The sequence below is a fragment of the Branchiostoma belcheri genome, unplaced genomic scaffold (genome assembly GCF_001625305.1).
Source record: "Branchiostoma belcheri isolate BF01 breed outbred unplaced genomic scaffold, Haploidv18h27 scaffold456, whole genome shotgun sequence".
Classification (NCBI taxonomy): domain Eukaryota; kingdom Metazoa; phylum Chordata; class Leptocardii; order Amphioxiformes; family Branchiostomatidae; genus Branchiostoma; species Branchiostoma belcheri.
This window is the reverse complement of record NW_017804083.1, coordinates 7,744-24,427: the sequence shown is the minus strand read 5'-3', so window position 1 is coordinate 24,427 and position 16,684 is coordinate 7,744. Positions and strand designations below refer to the sequence as shown.

The window sequence follows — 16,684 nt, the reverse complement described above, 5'->3', positions numbered from 1 at the left end:
CGGCCGTTTATCCCCCCTTCTTGTTTGCATAATTTTGTTTTCTTTATTAATTGTACATGGTGCTTGGGCTTTGTGACTTTTTGTTTGTGTTTTGTGTGCCTCCAATATTTCCAGTGTACTTCGGCCGGTCTTTCAGCTCAGCTGAAACAAACTGTACGTCTCGTTCTTCTGTGTCTTGCCTTGACGCAGCTAGTCACGGGAGCAGATATTAGTCTCGTCTGGGCACCAGTCGTTAGAAGCCGTCCCAAGCTCTTTATTCCGCGCTGTGCAACAAGCCTCGCTGAGGCGGTGACCCACGGGCCGAACATCTTGTGCCTCAGCACGGCCTTGAGTCGGGACACAGTGTATAGTCCGGAGGGGTGTACATCGGTCCTCTGGTCCGGTCTAATACTCTCTTGCACGCGGACTATCACTCGCCTATGCCCGCAGCCTGGTTCCCAGGATCCTGGCTACCGGCTTTCCAAAGAACGAGGAATACTCTGACGTTCACAATCTTCCCAATCAACCTCAGCTTGGAGAGTAGTCTTGTCCCAGTTCGTCTTGCCAGTGTCCTACGGCGTTCTTGTCTTGAAAACTGCTCCAATTTACGTAGAAAGGCGCAATACTAATATTCCTGTGTTGATGATGAGATATGACACAATCTCTCACCATGGACCCTTTTCTACCTCCATGCTCTCACTAAGTTCCTTGCGTGACTTGCTTGTGTCCAGGATAGTTGTACAATGCACGCTCCACAACCAGGCATGTAACGGAAAGATTTCAAAAATAATGACCCGAGCGTTGATTGGCCCTCTTTTCAAACCCCAACAAAGAGAAATGCATGCAATTGGCTGGTCTGGTTTACAGGTCACCGCAGGAATAATGATATACAAAGAGTTGTGAAATGTCCCGATGTCTATTATGTAAAAGTTGCACGCACACTAATAAAAAACATAGGCTATAAAATAGTCTGGAATGTTATCATCAACACATAATTTGCAGTTTACCCGTGTAATGTTTTCAACTTCGTGTTCTTAAAGTATAAAAATTAAATATAACCAAGGAAGTTAAACCTCTCTTATATAAAAACAAACAAACAAGGTAAATAAGACATGGGCGCCGTCTCGTCTCTGACCATGACACCACAATACACATCTGACAACAATGTACAAGTAAACCGTGCATCTTTTGCCTCTTCCAAAAAATTATTTTTACACTAAAGTGGGCTGATATTTGAAAAAACACCAGAGCGGTCCCTCTCATTACCAAAGAAAACGACCATGTTTCCAAAGGTGAAATATGTCAAGGTCGAAGGTTCCCAATAGACTAGTTTGGTAAAATTCTGATCAGTAATTGTGTTGTTGTTTTTGCCCACTGTAGATTCAATATGGTGCTGGTATAATGAGGCGTTAATATATGCGGGGAGACGATGGACCACACAAAGAAATCTACTCATTGTTCATAGCAAGGGTTATAGTTACAAATATATACAAGGATACACTTAGACCCCATTCATACCAAGGACGTTATATCATAACCTAGTTGAAGCTCCATGTTCATATAAAATCCTTGTTCATACCAAGCTTTATATATCCTTCTAGATTCTTTAGCAGAGTTTATATGAGCCTGGCGTGGCCCAAAAGTCAACCAGACTCTGGCGAGGGCGAGTTTATAGCAGACATCGGCCCCCAAACAACATTTATTCTATTCACCAACTTTTAATGTAACGCTGATTTCCTCTACCATCCAATCTAGATGTCTTGTCTTTGTGTTGCGTTGCCTGTTACCTACAACGCTTTTAGATAGTAATTCGGTTCATGGAACGAACTCATGTTTAGGTAGATTTCGGGAGTGAAAATAATATTGTTTTCTAACCAGCATTTTGCCCGTTCTTCTTACCGGCTTTGAAAACACATGTGCACCTCTCAATTTACGCATTTGCGAAACGATCTACATGTATGGTGACCCCTTATTGTTTGGCAGTACTTGCGACGTGTGACGTGTGCAGGCCCGTATATTCCCGTACACACGACTAATTACCAGGTGTCCGGGCATGTCCGGAGGTATCACAGACCCGCACACGCCGTGGCCGACATTTCCTGCACACACCCGGACACACCCGGGCACGCCAAGTTTCACGGGACATGTACAGGTCCGGAAACGTCCGGATATTCCGATTTTTGAGCAGTGATAGCTGGATACAGTTTGGTATGTCATTAATGTATATGATAAAAAGAAGTGGACCAAGGATAGATCCTTGTGGTACACCGCAAGTCACCTGTGAAGTGCTGGACAGTACGGAGTTAAGGCATGTACATTGAGACCTACCAGTAAGGTAAGACCTGAACCATTTGCAGGGTAATTCATTTATACCGTAGATTTTGAGTTTAAACAGCATTATATCATGGTCCAGTGTGTCGAACGCCCTAGACAGGTCACAGAAAATGACCCCGGTTTGTTGCTTTTTGTCCATTGACTCAATCCAGTCTTCCACTACTGAGTGGAGGGCGGTCTCGCATGAGTGGGCCTTTCTAAAGCCAGATTGGGACTGAGTTAGCAGTTTGTTCTTATTGAAATAGTCATACAATTGATTGTGTACTGCCCTTTCTAGAATCTTAGAAATAGCAGGTAATATGGACACGGGGCGGTAATTACTGGGGCTGGTCTTATCCCCCTTCTTATGGATGGGCAGAACTTTAGCCTGCTTCCATTTGGTCGGAAATTTCCCTGTGTCGAGAGATCTATTGAAGAGCTTGGTGAGGGATGGGGCGAGAATTTGCGCTCCCGCTTTTAGCAACCTGTTGTCAATGTTGTCTAGGCCGGTGGCCTTCTTAATCTTAACTGCTGACAACTGTTCAGTGACAAACTCCACCGTGATTGGTGAAAAGGTGAAGGTGCTGGTTGCTTTCTTGACAAATTGGACCGGAGAGAAGTGTTACAGTCATGCTTTGGTCTTGATTGTCTTCGTCAGAAGGACTATGAAATTGTGGGTGACTGCGGCTTTAGCAAAATAACTCTTGAAGGCATTATTCGACGTCCATGATTTTTGGCAGGCAGATTACCGTTGTAGAGGCCAATGCCAAGTGCAAGTTTGGGCTTCGTGGGGGGGTTCGTACGTTACTGCAGTGGACTTTTTTGTGTTTGTGGCTTGTTAGCAAAATAACTCGAGTATATTTAAACAGATGTTCATGATTTTTGGTAGGCAACCTATCATTGTAGAGGCGAAGGTCAAGTTCGAAAACGGGCCTCGTGGGGGGTCCCTATGTCGCTGCAGTGGACCTTTTGTGATAGATATATATATAACTACCCCCACCAACGGCTGCATTGATTCACATGGGGGACAGCTGTCCCCGGCCGCATCTGGTATCAATTGCTTATAAGATTACAATTGAGGGGCTGTCCTGTAAATACTGGGACGGGGGATGAAAAAGGTGGACATGCGTCAGGCAGGTCATTCCCTAAATTGTAAGGCCAGACCAAGTAATTTTTATGGATGACGTCCACTGGAGACCTTAAATTTATTGCAAAAGCGCGATAAAATACATGAAGGCCCAAAAAAACTGATTAACATGCACAGATTTGGAACATACTGTGGAAATACAAAAGGTTATGATGCAAATTGAATAAAAGAACATAGTGTAATAACAAACGAAAACAGCAATAAATCTCCCCCTGTTCTGATTCTTTTCTTTCATCATAACTCCTCATTACATTTTGCGACAATGTCGTAGACTAAAAAAAGGAAAAAAAAAGGAGTACAGAGATTCTTTTGTACTCTAGACAAAATTGATTTCTAGTATTAAAAAACCTTCCTTTATCTAGAACAATGTCCCTCTGACGAAGACATGAGATCTCCGACCTCTAGTTTTTGTATGGGACACGCATTGCATGTATTTGGGAATATAAAATTGAGGTGGCTTTTAGCAAAATAGCTGCTTTGTTGGAGCCGATGAAGTCATGTATTTTTATGACGGAATGTGACTATGGCAGAATGTGACAGATAAGTTTTGGGTTTTTCCACAATACCTTTCAGGTACTGTGGTGTGGGGAAGAAGAAGGTTAAGTTCGATCTGCAACGATGCATTGCAATAAAAAGAAATTACAATATCATAGAAAAGCACGCATGAGTAACGAACGATGAAGGTATGAGATCTTTGGGTGATCAGTCATCTGTAGGTTAATTGTAAACAAAAACAGTTCGTTCTCACCTGTGGACTTTGCGCGTTCTTTTGCGTACGTCTCTCGCTGCTGCTGCACTTTGATGTACCCCTCTGCTGCAATCAGTGCGGTGTCCAGGGTATCCATCACTTTGATAGCTGACTCTGCAGATATGTGGGTTCCAGTGGCGATATGGTTGACGAAGGCGAACGTTCTGTAAAAAAATATTTCAAAACAAATCCGGCTGCTAATAAACAGATGTAGAACGAATAGTCAAACATATTGTCCGACAACCGTGTATACAAAAGAAGTAAAGTTAAGCAATAGAAGACATACAGTTACAACTACAAGCCTGATCAACCTATACTTCTATTCTTTGCTGTTGTGGGTTTTGACTTTTTCAATAAAGGAATTGGATAGTGGATACTAGTAGTCCCATTTCTTGCATAACAAGTGGGTTTTGTGATTTAGGTAGAAGCGTAGTCTTTTGCAATTGGTAATCTTTTAAATTGTAAAAGGATGGGGAAATTGTGACCAGAATATTTGATTGCTAGATACCTTTCTAGATACCTTTATTAATCTAAATATGTCTTACCTGACTACAGTATACGTTATGGTTTGTGGCGTTGTGAAAATGGAGGCTATAAGTATCGGTTTACCATCGTTATTTAGGATCATGTATACACCGTTGGGGCAAAACCCATGTTGAACATGTACCTGTCGCGTGGACTTCCCATTGCTGCAGACATTTTCACCATTTGCCTTTCTCTCTCCTTGCCGTTGATGTAGTCCCTCTCACTTTCAAAAGCCACTGCGCCTACAGGACTGTATCCTAAGAGGGGGAATGCCAACGGCATTTTGAAGTCAGCAAAATTCTGTAATTGTCGAACACTAGCTTCAAACATCATTAAAGGTGAAATAAATATGCTTGAAATGTGTTAAATTGTCCAGCATTCTTATTACCTTCCTCCTTTAAGCCTTTCCTAATCGCTTGCATCTTGACACTGTACTCTTTGGGATCCTTGTGGCCTAGAATACAGATAACGCCATGCATCCTTTCAGTCAGCGGGACAGGACCCTCCCTCATGGGCTGACCAGCGGGAAGAGACCCCCTGTCTTCCTCTCTCGCAATTATCTGGGACGGCCGTATTCTTCCTGTGAGTAAATCAATATAAACTAGAAGTCATCATTTCATGACATTGGTAGTTTTGAAAGCTGATTTCTGACCGTGGGTATTTCTTAATTAAATTTAAATATAAAATTTAAATCTGCAGCCGAGAACTTTGAACTTTATTTGATAAGATAGTCACCAACAAATGCAGGGTTATCTGACATCAAATAGCGTGGGACACCTGAGGCATGTTTTCTAAAGACTATATACAGAAAAATAATCATTACAGTGGGTTTAGTTTTCCTTGCACAGTAGTCCTCAACGGAGGGGGAGGGGCGGTGTTAACGTTTAAAATTATTGTTTCAAGTTTTAAAACAATATGATACTAGCCTGTAAGGATGTTATTCAACTCTTGATGCATGGACTTGTTCAAGTCGAAGAACCCCCCGGTGTCGAACAAATGGAACTTTAAGTCGGTGAGGGATTCCAGAAGAATGATCGTCCCCTCTTTAGCATCCGATTGTGTGATGACTGTGCTCCTTCCTGTACACATATATGTTACAACAAACGAGTTCAAATAAAACAAGATTCACACTCGAAACAGTCTCCAATTCAATTCCAGCCTAATTCCGGACTAATCTCCATGTCCCAGCAACCTCACATCTAGATGTAACCTTTTATCATAAACTATAAGCAAACATAATCAAAATTTAACTGGAAGCTTTTGGCAGATAAACGATAAATAAATCCACACAAGTACAAATATCCTGACCTCTTACTACCCAGTTTTTTTTTTGGGGGGGGGGTACAATTTCGGGCCTAAATGCATCATTATCATCTCATTCTTAAATTCACAAATGCTTCAAAGGGTTTTAGTGCTTGTGACATCTTTGTGACCTTTGTGCCTCAAACCTTGCAAAATATCGCTCTTAGTATGAAACAGGCATGCCAGGCATGGCACAAGATCGGTAAGCATTCAAAGTTTGGAAACGTCTGTCCAGGGGAATTTCAAAGCATCGATTATGTTGAGGTTGTCAAAGGGCCATATATAAAGTAGTAAGTGTTATTGGCGTGATGCACGCACACATATTTTGTTTATTAATTAAACATATAACAGGGCATTGTACCATTACCCGGGGCTAAAATTTAACGCCATAGTTTAATGTGACCTGACCTCTGGCACAAGTATGAACAATGGGCAGCTTGTATCACAAGACCCAACCAATCAACAAATCTAATCTGGGTGTCTTGTATGGCCTTACACGGGAGAGTGCTGCTTGGTTTTTTCTCGTCTACTTTGTGGTGTTCATCATTATTGGTAATAGGCACTACAAAGTCAAATGTGAAAAAGGCATGCACTGAGATTTTGTGCTCCGTAGAATATTCAGTGCCATATATGAATATGCAACACCCACAGATTCTTTGTGAAATGTCACAGTGTGAATGCAAATTAGGGCACACTGAATACGAACTCTGACAAACTCTGCAAACGGGCGATCGCAAGTACCTTGACTGATACGCCGAGCGTCTGGTTGAGGGAGGGCAGGAAGGGGCTCAGTGGCATCCACATGTCGACAGTTTTTTCCTGTATACAGCAGCTGTTGTTCCTTTCTTGTCAATGTTCAATCACACATCATGCGCAAATGCCACAACAACCAATAGAACAGTGTAGACAATTTGCATTCAATATTTGACATGAAATCACTCGTACAACCACGACCGTCAAGCCCAAGTCACACATTTAGGTCCTTCCATGACCCTGGCTTCGACCATATGCATTCTCCAACCAAAGTTGAGGTTGAGTTGGAACTACCCTTAGCTATTATAGCCCCATAATAGCATATTGCATAAGTAGAACGCGACAATTTTCGAATTTAATTGTTCAAACTTATAATCGACTGGTGAAGAGACTAGTAGGCAGCATTGGCGATCACCCCCCAACCACAGACGACTAGCTAACTCCCGACCATGGTGTAAAGAAGGACATGTGTGACGTTTGTGGACTTTTCTCCAAAACGCCAGGTTGTCCCGATAACAGGCACAGCGTTATTATATTTCAACAACATATTCTGAAAAAGTGTGGTCACCCACCCAAGAGAATTGTTTCAGCAATCTGAATGAAACTCGTCTTGCCGCCCCCAGCAGGCCCAAACATTGCTGAAAAACATGTGGTTTAAAAAATATGAGCATTTATGAAATAATGATTTATTAACTGAGGCATGATTTATCTTACAGGCAAAAACCACTAATCAATTCTACAGAAATGTGCCTAGACTACGTAAGGTTTATGCCTAGTAAGTATACATTGTTTACAATGAGATGCCGTGTTGTTAGGAAACAATGTGTTGCAGGGTATTTTTTCTCTTATAATCTCTTCAGCAGAACTAATAATGTAAGAAAAATAATTTACCTATGTTAACATGGTCGATACCCTGCCTGGCGATGTTAGTTTTTGAGCCTACTCTGTAGTTTTTCAGGCCATTCGTTAGGTCGCTCCGAAGGAGAGCCATCCTTCTAGTCACCTCTTCTTGCTCCCTCCTCTCTCGTCCATGTCTCTCTCTACGATCTCTCTCCTCCCTTTCACGTTGCCGACTGACCCTTTCCCTTTCCAGCTTTTCTTCATGTTGCGTTTCAAGTTCATCCTCTGCTGCCTTGACAGCATCTTCATCGTACCGTTCATGCCACCTGACCTTTTCCTACATGGCACACGTACGATCCCAAGTGAGTGACAATACCCTTACTGCCAATGACATAGTACCAAATGCTACCCTTTGTTATGGCTAGAAGTATTGTAAATTTTGTACCAACCACAGCGTATGCAATGCAGATGAACGTTTATGTACATTAACAACAACAAAAACCTTCGGAGTTTCAGTTCACTTTCACATAATGCATGTTGGACTAAGAATGAAAAAAAAATTCAATGCTACATTCATTGTATTGCCTTTGACCATATAGCTAGATGTATTAGCTGAGTTAATTTCTTTTATATTTAAATTCCAACACTACCACTCCTGTAATCGACATGCTTTCAACTCAAAACCCAAAGCACAGTTCTTAAAGCAAAAAAAAAAAAGTTAGGTATCAAGTCTAACTGCCAGTGTTCCGCTATATGAACGTGTAAAAACTCTTTTCGCCAGTAGCCCATTGATTATGCAGCCATCTATATTTTAGATGGCTGTTAGTTATACCTTCTACTGATAAAGGTTGTATTCGTAAAAACTCAACAACTAACTTGTTACGGCTATTCATATACAAAGGTCAATGGAAAGCGGCCCTTGCTATCTAATCCCCGTATACAACATAAAAAGACAATGCCCCACCTGTTTTCGTGTGAACATCTTTCCGAATATAGTAAGAGTTGTGCATCCGTAAACATAAACATGAAGTGAGCAAGTGGCTTTCTCCTAACAGTAATGGTGGTTGTGCATAAACAGATTTAAACTAAACATCAAGCCAAAATCGTCTGACGCAATGGCAGCACAGCGCATGCGTCTATATACCCTCCTCGCTAGCTTTGTACATAGCACTCTCGCTGTGGACTGTAAGCCTTTGACCATAGTTTTGTTCTAGCTCCTATATATAGGATCCTGGAGTGTTGTCAACATGGGGGATAAGGTACAAACATCCTACATGGCTATTTGATGATTTACCACTTAAACTTAAACATAACTTTACAGACAAGCAGGTACAACAAAACTATGCTGTTGTTGATGAATTCATGTTGTAACGCAGAACAATGTTTCGTCACAGGTAAGCAAGCTTCTGTATAGAACAACGGTGGTGTACGTTGATAAATACAAGGATGTTACTGACACAAAGGTCAGTGAAGCAAAGGAAAACAAAGCTAAAGAGCTAAGAGAGCAAGCTGAGAGGGAACTCAGAGAAGTAGAAGAAGCTAACAGGCAAGACCAGGAAAGGCGAAGACAGCAGCAACAACAGGAGGAGCAGGACCAAGAGAGGGAAGCAGAACGTCTCAGACGACTTCAGCAGGAATCAGTCAGGGAGAGAAGACAGCTTCTTCAGTACAACTTTGGTGACAAGCATGGTTTGCGTCACTTTGCATCCATTGACATACGCGACATGCAGACAAGTGGTCGTGGCTTACGGATTGGCATATTCGGGCCATCCGGGTCTGGAAAGAGCAGCTTCATCAACACTTGTGAGCGTGTTATGAAACAGACCAAAAAAGGTAGATTCAAACCCTAGCTTATGTGCGGAAAATATTATTGGAAGAAGCTTCTCTTCGCCTTTTCCTCAAGTCACTTGTCGCCCCGGTCCCTGTCAGGCAACTTTATGCTACCAGCGAATTCTTTTCCATATCGCTATTGCTGTATGCATTAGTATATATTGCTATTGCCTCTCTGAAATCATAACATCTAAGGTTTTGGATGTTTTTGTGTCACGAAATCCAATTTACACTTTTTGGTGATATTGTTCCAGACAATATAGCCTCTCTGGGCAATTCTATTTACATATGAATGGACATAATATGTATTTCTTCCGGCTATAATGGGAAACTATGACAACCTATGGCATTGTGATAATGGGCGCATGACCAAAGTTTTCAAATGAAACTAAGCTGTCTGTTTAAGAATTAAATATTTACAAATAAATATGAAGACAAAATTTCATGGCGTACTGTAGATACATGTCTAAGATAACATTTGCCACACTTTTGTAACATTGCTTAGGAACTTGTGACACCCAAACAACGGGAGAGGAAGGCACAATTCTCGTCCAAGAGTACCTTGACGACATAGGGAGCAACTTCTGCTTGGTCGACACACGCGGCTTCTTCAACTACGGCAAGAAGGAGTACGATGCCATGACTAACATCGTATTTGGACGGATCAAACCAGGCGAGATGATCGACATCGATGATGCTGTGCTAGTTGATAAAAGCCGGGACATCTTCCCCGACTATCTTCATGGCATAGTTATTGTATTGTCAGCCAAAGACCCACTACTTCTTGACGGGACATACACAACTAACCTGAACACGATTCGAAGCTTTATGAAACCAAAGGGTAAGCCATAAGCAACTAATACTTTTCAGTTGCCATTCTCAAGCCATTGCAGCAGAGTGAATTGTTTATTCCCTATTTATATTAAGCTCTTGCCTCTGCCGACGTTGGGAAAATTAAACTAAACGCTTACAGGGTCCTTTTAACGTTATGGTAGGGGGGGGGGTACTGAGCTATGAATCTGACATACTTGCATAAAACAAATTTGGCATAATAATTAAGGCAAAGGGCATTTCCTGCGGTGCAGACAGGAAGTATGCTGGCACTTATGTTTTGTGTCGACACATTTTTTTCTAGGCATATCCCCAATAACTGTTGTGACGCACGTTGACCGGGTCCAAGACAAGAGTGAACTGGAGAGGATCAAACTAAAGGCATCCGCTGCAACAGGAAGCCCTCCAAACCACGTCTGCTTCATTGAGAACTACCACTCCCCAGACAAGGGCAGAGACTTCAACATCGAGCTCCAGGCGATGAAAATACTAAACGCTGCACTCTTAGTGGGGGAGAGATACGTAAAGATTCACAAGCAGCAACAACAGTACGCTGCAGAGGCAAGGCAAGCAACTGGTGGTAAGGCATTTTTCTTAGAAAAAAGTTTCACTTTCTGTGAAACGTATACGAAGATTCATCTTCAAGCTAGAGAGATAAACACATACCCGTAACATGGAATTAGATGAGACTAAAGAATATATTTGTATTTCTCCGAGTTTCAAAAATAACACTTAAGCCAAGGTTTAAAGCTACTTAAGTGTCAATTTTCTCCAATTTTACAGTACTATCTGTCCATTTTTTTTACAGTAGAGTCTATCGATGGCTTCTTTCATAGGCTTTGTCAAACCAAGAGCATCCCGGTAAGTTATAAAGCATTTTGGCTTTATATAACTACCCATTTTCTAGCACAATAAAAATCGAGTTAACATTATATTTCGTGATCCATTATACACTACTGACTGTAACATCGTCTGTTGTACAGCATGACAAGGTCGGACCAACTGTTGCTGCCTTGAAGGAAGAAGACATTACAACTACCAAACTGTTTCGAGACAACTGGGACGAGTTGGAAAACGACCTGCCAATTAGTTCTAGAATGAAAACATACATCAAAGACGCCTTGTTTGAATAAGCTACGCCATCCCCTCAAAACTAAAGGACGTTCTAACAATGTTGTTTCATTGGTACTATATAACGTTTTGTCATAATTGGACGCTAAAGTTTTTTTTTAACCAACTCATTGTTTCATCTGAAGTTTTATTGACTGCCAAAACTAACATCATCAATTTTTCTAGCTTAAAAATGCTGATTATTGGCTTGTGATAGAAGGTACTACAAATCATCATTATTATTGCAACAATATAGAACCATTAAAATGTTTGACAATTTGATGATTGCGATGATGTAATTGTTAGTTGAAGTCGTTAACGACTGCAAGAAGAGGACCTGCTAGATTGTAAACGTTTAGGATTTTTAGGATGTTTAGCCTGAGGATAGACCAGGACAAATTTGTTTGAATAAAAACCTCTTCTACCGTTTATATAAATTTTAAGTCACATAATCTTGCACATTTACTTAATTCACAGAGGTAAAAGACAAAACTCAAACAGAGCAGTATCACTGAAAATGTGACCACTTTTACGAATATAAATATGGCTTTCAGTGGAGACCAGAAGTCAAACGTTGTGTTTGTACATATTTTGCTTGTAATCCACGGTTATCCACCCCAATATGCGGGACTAAACTACCAATTCACTGTCATATTCTGTAATTTGAATTAACCACAAAGATCGATAGCAATTTGAATGTAATAAAAGAAAAATGGCATTACCTTTCAACAAATGTACTCTGTGTTCCTGTGTGGTAAAAATCTGAAGCATACTGTTGATTTTCAAATCCCCCCCTCTTAATACAATGGGGCTTGTGTTTCACTACTCAGGCGTCAATCGTAATCAAATTATCACTAACTAAAGACCACGATTGTTTGTTGTTTCCGTAATCCAGACCCATAAATGACCTTTGGTGCTAGCTTGACAGGTGCCTTGCAATATCTATGTCGAAAAGTGCGCAACTTTTTAATAACATGTTATGATTGTTGCATCCTCGAAGGAAATCTTTATTTTAGAAAAGTTGCCATTCATATATTTGTAAAGCAGTCTTCTACCCTTTCCTCCTTTCTGGTTCTTCGCAACCGACTTTGTGTTGAGGCTACATAAAAAAAAAACACGTAACAGGACAAAGTACAGCACGCTTTGGCTCCTGGCGGTTAATAGTTGAGTCTGATCGAGTAAAATTGTTTGCTCAGTTTGGCGTCACTTACTAAAAAAATATCACACAGTGGTTCTTGGCTTTTTCTGTTGCTGGTAGACTGAAATGTAACATCGCAGAGGAAAGTTGTAAAGAATAATACAACAAAAGAACAGAAAGAAATAGTAGACACATTTTTATACTTGATTACGCATTCTTCGGCTCTCCTTATAATTTAACTGTCAAACATTATATTACTTACCTATAAAACATTACAAACGGGAAAGCCCTGGTTATTTACCTAAATAAGACTTACCTTACGGCAACTATAGCAGTAAGGCAGTGCCAAAACGCGGTTGTTTATGAGAATAAAGCCGAGAGAAAGCCGGGCACCTAAAAATCAAACCCTTCAGTTATTTGAAAATGAACAGTCCCTTTAACTGCATTGACCTCAATGACCGAAATTAGGACTGTACAAGTCGTCCACAGCATTCCAATAAGCGATCATGGCTGGTTCTGAAGTCGAAAATGCTCGGCGTTTTCTCAAATTCTACCAAACAGGACAGATAGTAAAGAACTTTCCTGACGCTCGAAGGGGAGAGATGGGACAGATCATTGCGAGAGTAGGACTTTTTGGGTTGACAGGTTCGGGGAAAAGCTCGTTTATAAACACAGTGTCGAGATGCATTGAGGGGAAGGACATGGACTTAGCAATGGTACAGAGCAGCGGCGCAGAAGGTCAGTATAAAATGGTATATATGTTAAGTTTGATATGTAATGAAAAAACATCATGAAATACATAAAATGCGTTCGCCTAGAGATTTATGCTTATTGGAATATGAATGAATGAATGAATGAATGAATGAATGAATGAATGAATGAATGAATGAATGAATGAATGAATGAATGAATGAAAGGATCAATACAGAGATTCAGATTAGGATTAAGTTCAAATCAGAGTTGTTAATACATAAATTATAATATTATAAATTATAATATTATAGCCTTGTAAATGTTCACTAATCGGTTTAAGGAACGGTCATCTTGGAGGAATTTGGCTTTGGAGGAGAAGGGACGAATAAACCTGGCTTCAAACTTACGGACACCCGAGGGTTTGGTGTCTTGGGTGAGGATGCAAACAAGGAAATGCTGGCCATCCTGAATGGGGATATAAGAGATGGTCAATTCATAGATCGAGGTAAGAGGTAACAGCTTATAATATATTTATTGAACTATAATTTTCTATGGCCACCACAGTATTATGTTACATGTTTATACCATATCATTATGTCTTTTGATAATTTGATATCAAGTTTAAAAATTGGCATCAAAGCTAACAGTTAAGGTGCATGGTTTACATTCTAATAAGCACAGTGTTCAGATTAACCTTAGAGCTGTTTGTATGCTATGGAGTGGTGGTGGTGGTGGTGGTGTATACTAAATGTTTGAATGATGGAGTTTTTTACTGGTATAAATGGATTCAAGTAGGTTATGTAAAGGACTGTTTGCTGTATCATGCCTCATTGGCATCATATGTGAAAAATCCATACAGACCAAATTACTAGTATACAGCACTTTCGGAAGAATGTACTTTTGACATATTGTAGTTAGTGCTTGAAAACATGTTCAGTTGCTCTTTAGCTTTGGACGTAACAATTACATTTCATTGTCTGTATCAAAGGAGAAATGAGAGAGATGGCAGGCCATGACTACAGGCTGAGCAGAGAAATACATGTGGTGCTGTGGTTTCTAAAAGGGAGTGACCCCCGTCTGAAAAGTGGAGCTTATCAGAGCCACATGGAATTTCTTAGAATGCAGCTCTTCAAGAGAGGTAAAATATGCTCACCACTTTGTGAAGCTTTTGTCTTCTTGCAGTTTTCATTAATTGAGACAACATTGGAAAATAATATCATTCCTAATTATAATTGACTAGGGTAGCTTTGTCATAAAGATACTGAAAAACATCTGATTATATCTGAGTATGGAAGAGGTATACTTAGACAACAGCATGTGAATTTTATGGATAACATCCTTCGCGATAGGGCGAAAAAAACAAGGCGAGCCAATAAAAATCCTGTTAGACAAGCAATAGCACGTAACATATTGTGCACGTAGCATAAGTTAAGTGTAGCCCATTTGTCACTGAAAAATAAAAGTTTCCATCGATACCTTTGTACAAATCGTTTTGATCCAGGTGGACAATCATATCTACAGGGGATGAAATACATATCTTCATCAATTCAAAGTTAAAGACAAAATCAGAGCCTTGCCTTGCCTTGTCTCCTCTCTTTATATTTTCTGCCATCCACCTTCCGGCATGGCAACAGGCATATTTGCCCCTTTTCGGCATGTTGACCACTGTTAGAGGGCAACAAAATGTCTTGTTTTTTTTTTTTTTAATCAGGCGTAATGTAATGAGCGTGCTGATGTCATCCATACTATTTACTTGCTGTGGCCTTAATTCAAAATACAATTTTTAAAACAAAAATGTTATGTGAAAAAAGAAAAAAAAAGCATTGCAGCTGCAATGGAAATCATAAAAACCCTAATATTGGGAACATTAAGTTCTTAAGTTGCACATGGACTGGGTACCAAATCACTGACATGTTTTATGTTGCAGCTATGAAGACATTGACAATCATTACTCATGATGATGAACTTCAGAGGAAGGGCTGTACAGAACAAAAAAGACAGAACATAGCTGAACTTGCAAGACAGATCACGGGGAGTGATCCAGACCAGACCTACTTCCTAACAAATTACATGAAGGGGAAACCGTTCGCTACTGAGAACATACAACAGGTTCTCGATATAGTGAAGACAGCTCTCCGTGCAGCAGAATATACAATTAGAATGAGACAAAGCAAACGGGAACTACATGAAAGGGTGGAGAACTTGGCACTTTAGTTGTCAATCCAAAATAGATCAGCACTAGACTGTGTTCAATGTGCATCATTTACAGTGTAACTTTCTCTCTTTGTAACCGGGAGGTCGTGAGTTCTATCCCCGGCCGGGTCATACCAAAGACTTTAAAAAAATGGTACACACTTCTTTCTCTGCTTAGCACTCAGCACATATGAGAAAAAGTGTGGGAAGGTCAAACACACAGCACTACCAGCGGACCAGCCTCTTGCTGTAGTGCATTGCACAACTGTGTGTCGCCCAAGGGCTACAGAGATGGATATGGGCACCACCCTACGCTCTGCATAAGGGCACGGGAGACCTTCTTTCTAGGCTAATGTAGAATGCAAAATAGGTCAGGCTCAATAGGCGGTACAGTGGTTTTAGCTGGCAAATATCACTTCAATATATACCTCTTGATGTAGCATTGCTTAGCTCACGTGAGTATAGATGACATCGTTGTTGAAAATGGTCAGAGTATGCTGATCGTATCCTGCTTACTATTGTGACACTGAGAACAGCCCTAACGAGGTGTCAAATTTGCGATGTGCCATGTACATGAACTACTGGTAAATTTGGAAAATTATATCTATTAAATCTATTATAGCAAGGATAATTTTTCTTATACTATGACTTCTACGTAGAAAGAATTACTTTTTTTCTAATTCAATTTAGCATATTCTCATCGCAATACATGTCTATCAGTGAGTGTAGAAAATGTAACTTATTGTGTGTGTTGTCACTTAATGCGCCTACATCAGTCAAATCCATACAATCGTACAGAGTCACAACCAACAGAGAAGTTTTAAGGGCAGATATACATTGAATATGACTAACATTATAGAGGGCATGGCGTCGTGTATGATAATAACGGCAACACAGCTGTTTTCCCTTGATTACATGAGTATTAATAATGAAGCAGTTATGCCGTAGTTAAGTTAGTTACCTAACTTTCAGCCCAAAAATTAGCTAGTCAAAATAAAGCATTGGAGCAGACTATGCTTTTCGACCGACAGGGTAGAATCTGTATTTGTAACGACGATCCACTGACAGCAGAGAATAGTATACACATACTACGTATATACCCAGGCTAGCCTCTTCCCACCCTACCAACTCAATCTGATAAATACGGTATATTTCTTAAACATTAAAGCAACACTTGAAACAAATGTACCGTATTGGTAGCTAAATTGACTATGGACTACATTTATTTAGATTAATTTTTTTACAACAATAAGGTTACCAAAAATTACAAATTTGATCACTG

At 40.3% G+C, this 16,684-nt stretch overlaps 3 protein-coding genes across 3 annotated transcripts in view; 2 read left to right on the top strand and 1 right to left on the bottom strand.

Moving 5' to 3' along the window:
• The window catches only part of LOC109478877, an 11,278-nt gene extending 2,689 nt beyond the window's left edge, over positions 1-8,589 (bottom strand). Inside the window, exons 1-7 of the mRNA XM_019780690.1 lie at positions 8,572-8,589; positions 7,659-7,944; positions 7,340-7,405; positions 5,639-5,791; positions 5,101-5,292; positions 4,855-4,969; positions 4,188-4,351 (exon numbers count right to left, since the gene is read on the bottom strand). Coding sequence (XP_019636249.1) covers positions 4,188-4,351; positions 4,855-4,969; positions 5,101-5,292; positions 5,639-5,791; positions 7,340-7,405; positions 7,659-7,944; positions 8,572-8,589 — 994 coding nt within the window. The remainder of the gene's footprint in view (positions 1-4,187; positions 4,352-4,854; positions 4,970-5,100; positions 5,293-5,638; positions 5,792-7,339; positions 7,406-7,658; positions 7,945-8,571) is intronic.
• A 103-nt stretch (positions 8,590-8,692) lies between these two features.
• Positions 8,693-11,764, top strand: LOC109478882. Its single transcript, XM_019780695.1, has 6 exons — positions 8,693-8,866; positions 9,002-9,440; positions 9,943-10,278; positions 10,573-10,848; positions 11,077-11,129; positions 11,252-11,764. Exons 1-6 carry the CDS (start codon positions 8,855-8,857, stop codon positions 11,399-11,401), a joined length of 1,266 nt encoding a protein of 421 aa, XP_019636254.1. The 5' UTR covers positions 8,693-8,854; the 3' UTR covers positions 11,402-11,764.
• A 1,221-nt stretch (positions 11,765-12,985) lies between these two features.
• On the top strand, positions 12,986-16,021 carry LOC109478884 (interferon-induced protein 44-like). The gene is made up of 4 exons (XM_019780697.1): positions 12,986-13,254; positions 13,550-13,714; positions 14,198-14,347; positions 15,137-16,021. The coding sequence occupies exons 1-4, from the start codon at positions 13,023-13,025 to the stop codon at positions 15,421-15,423; spliced, it is 834 nt and encodes a 277-aa protein (XP_019636256.1). The 5' UTR covers positions 12,986-13,022; the 3' UTR covers positions 15,424-16,021.
• The last annotated feature ends 663 nt before the right edge of the window (positions 16,022-16,684 follow it).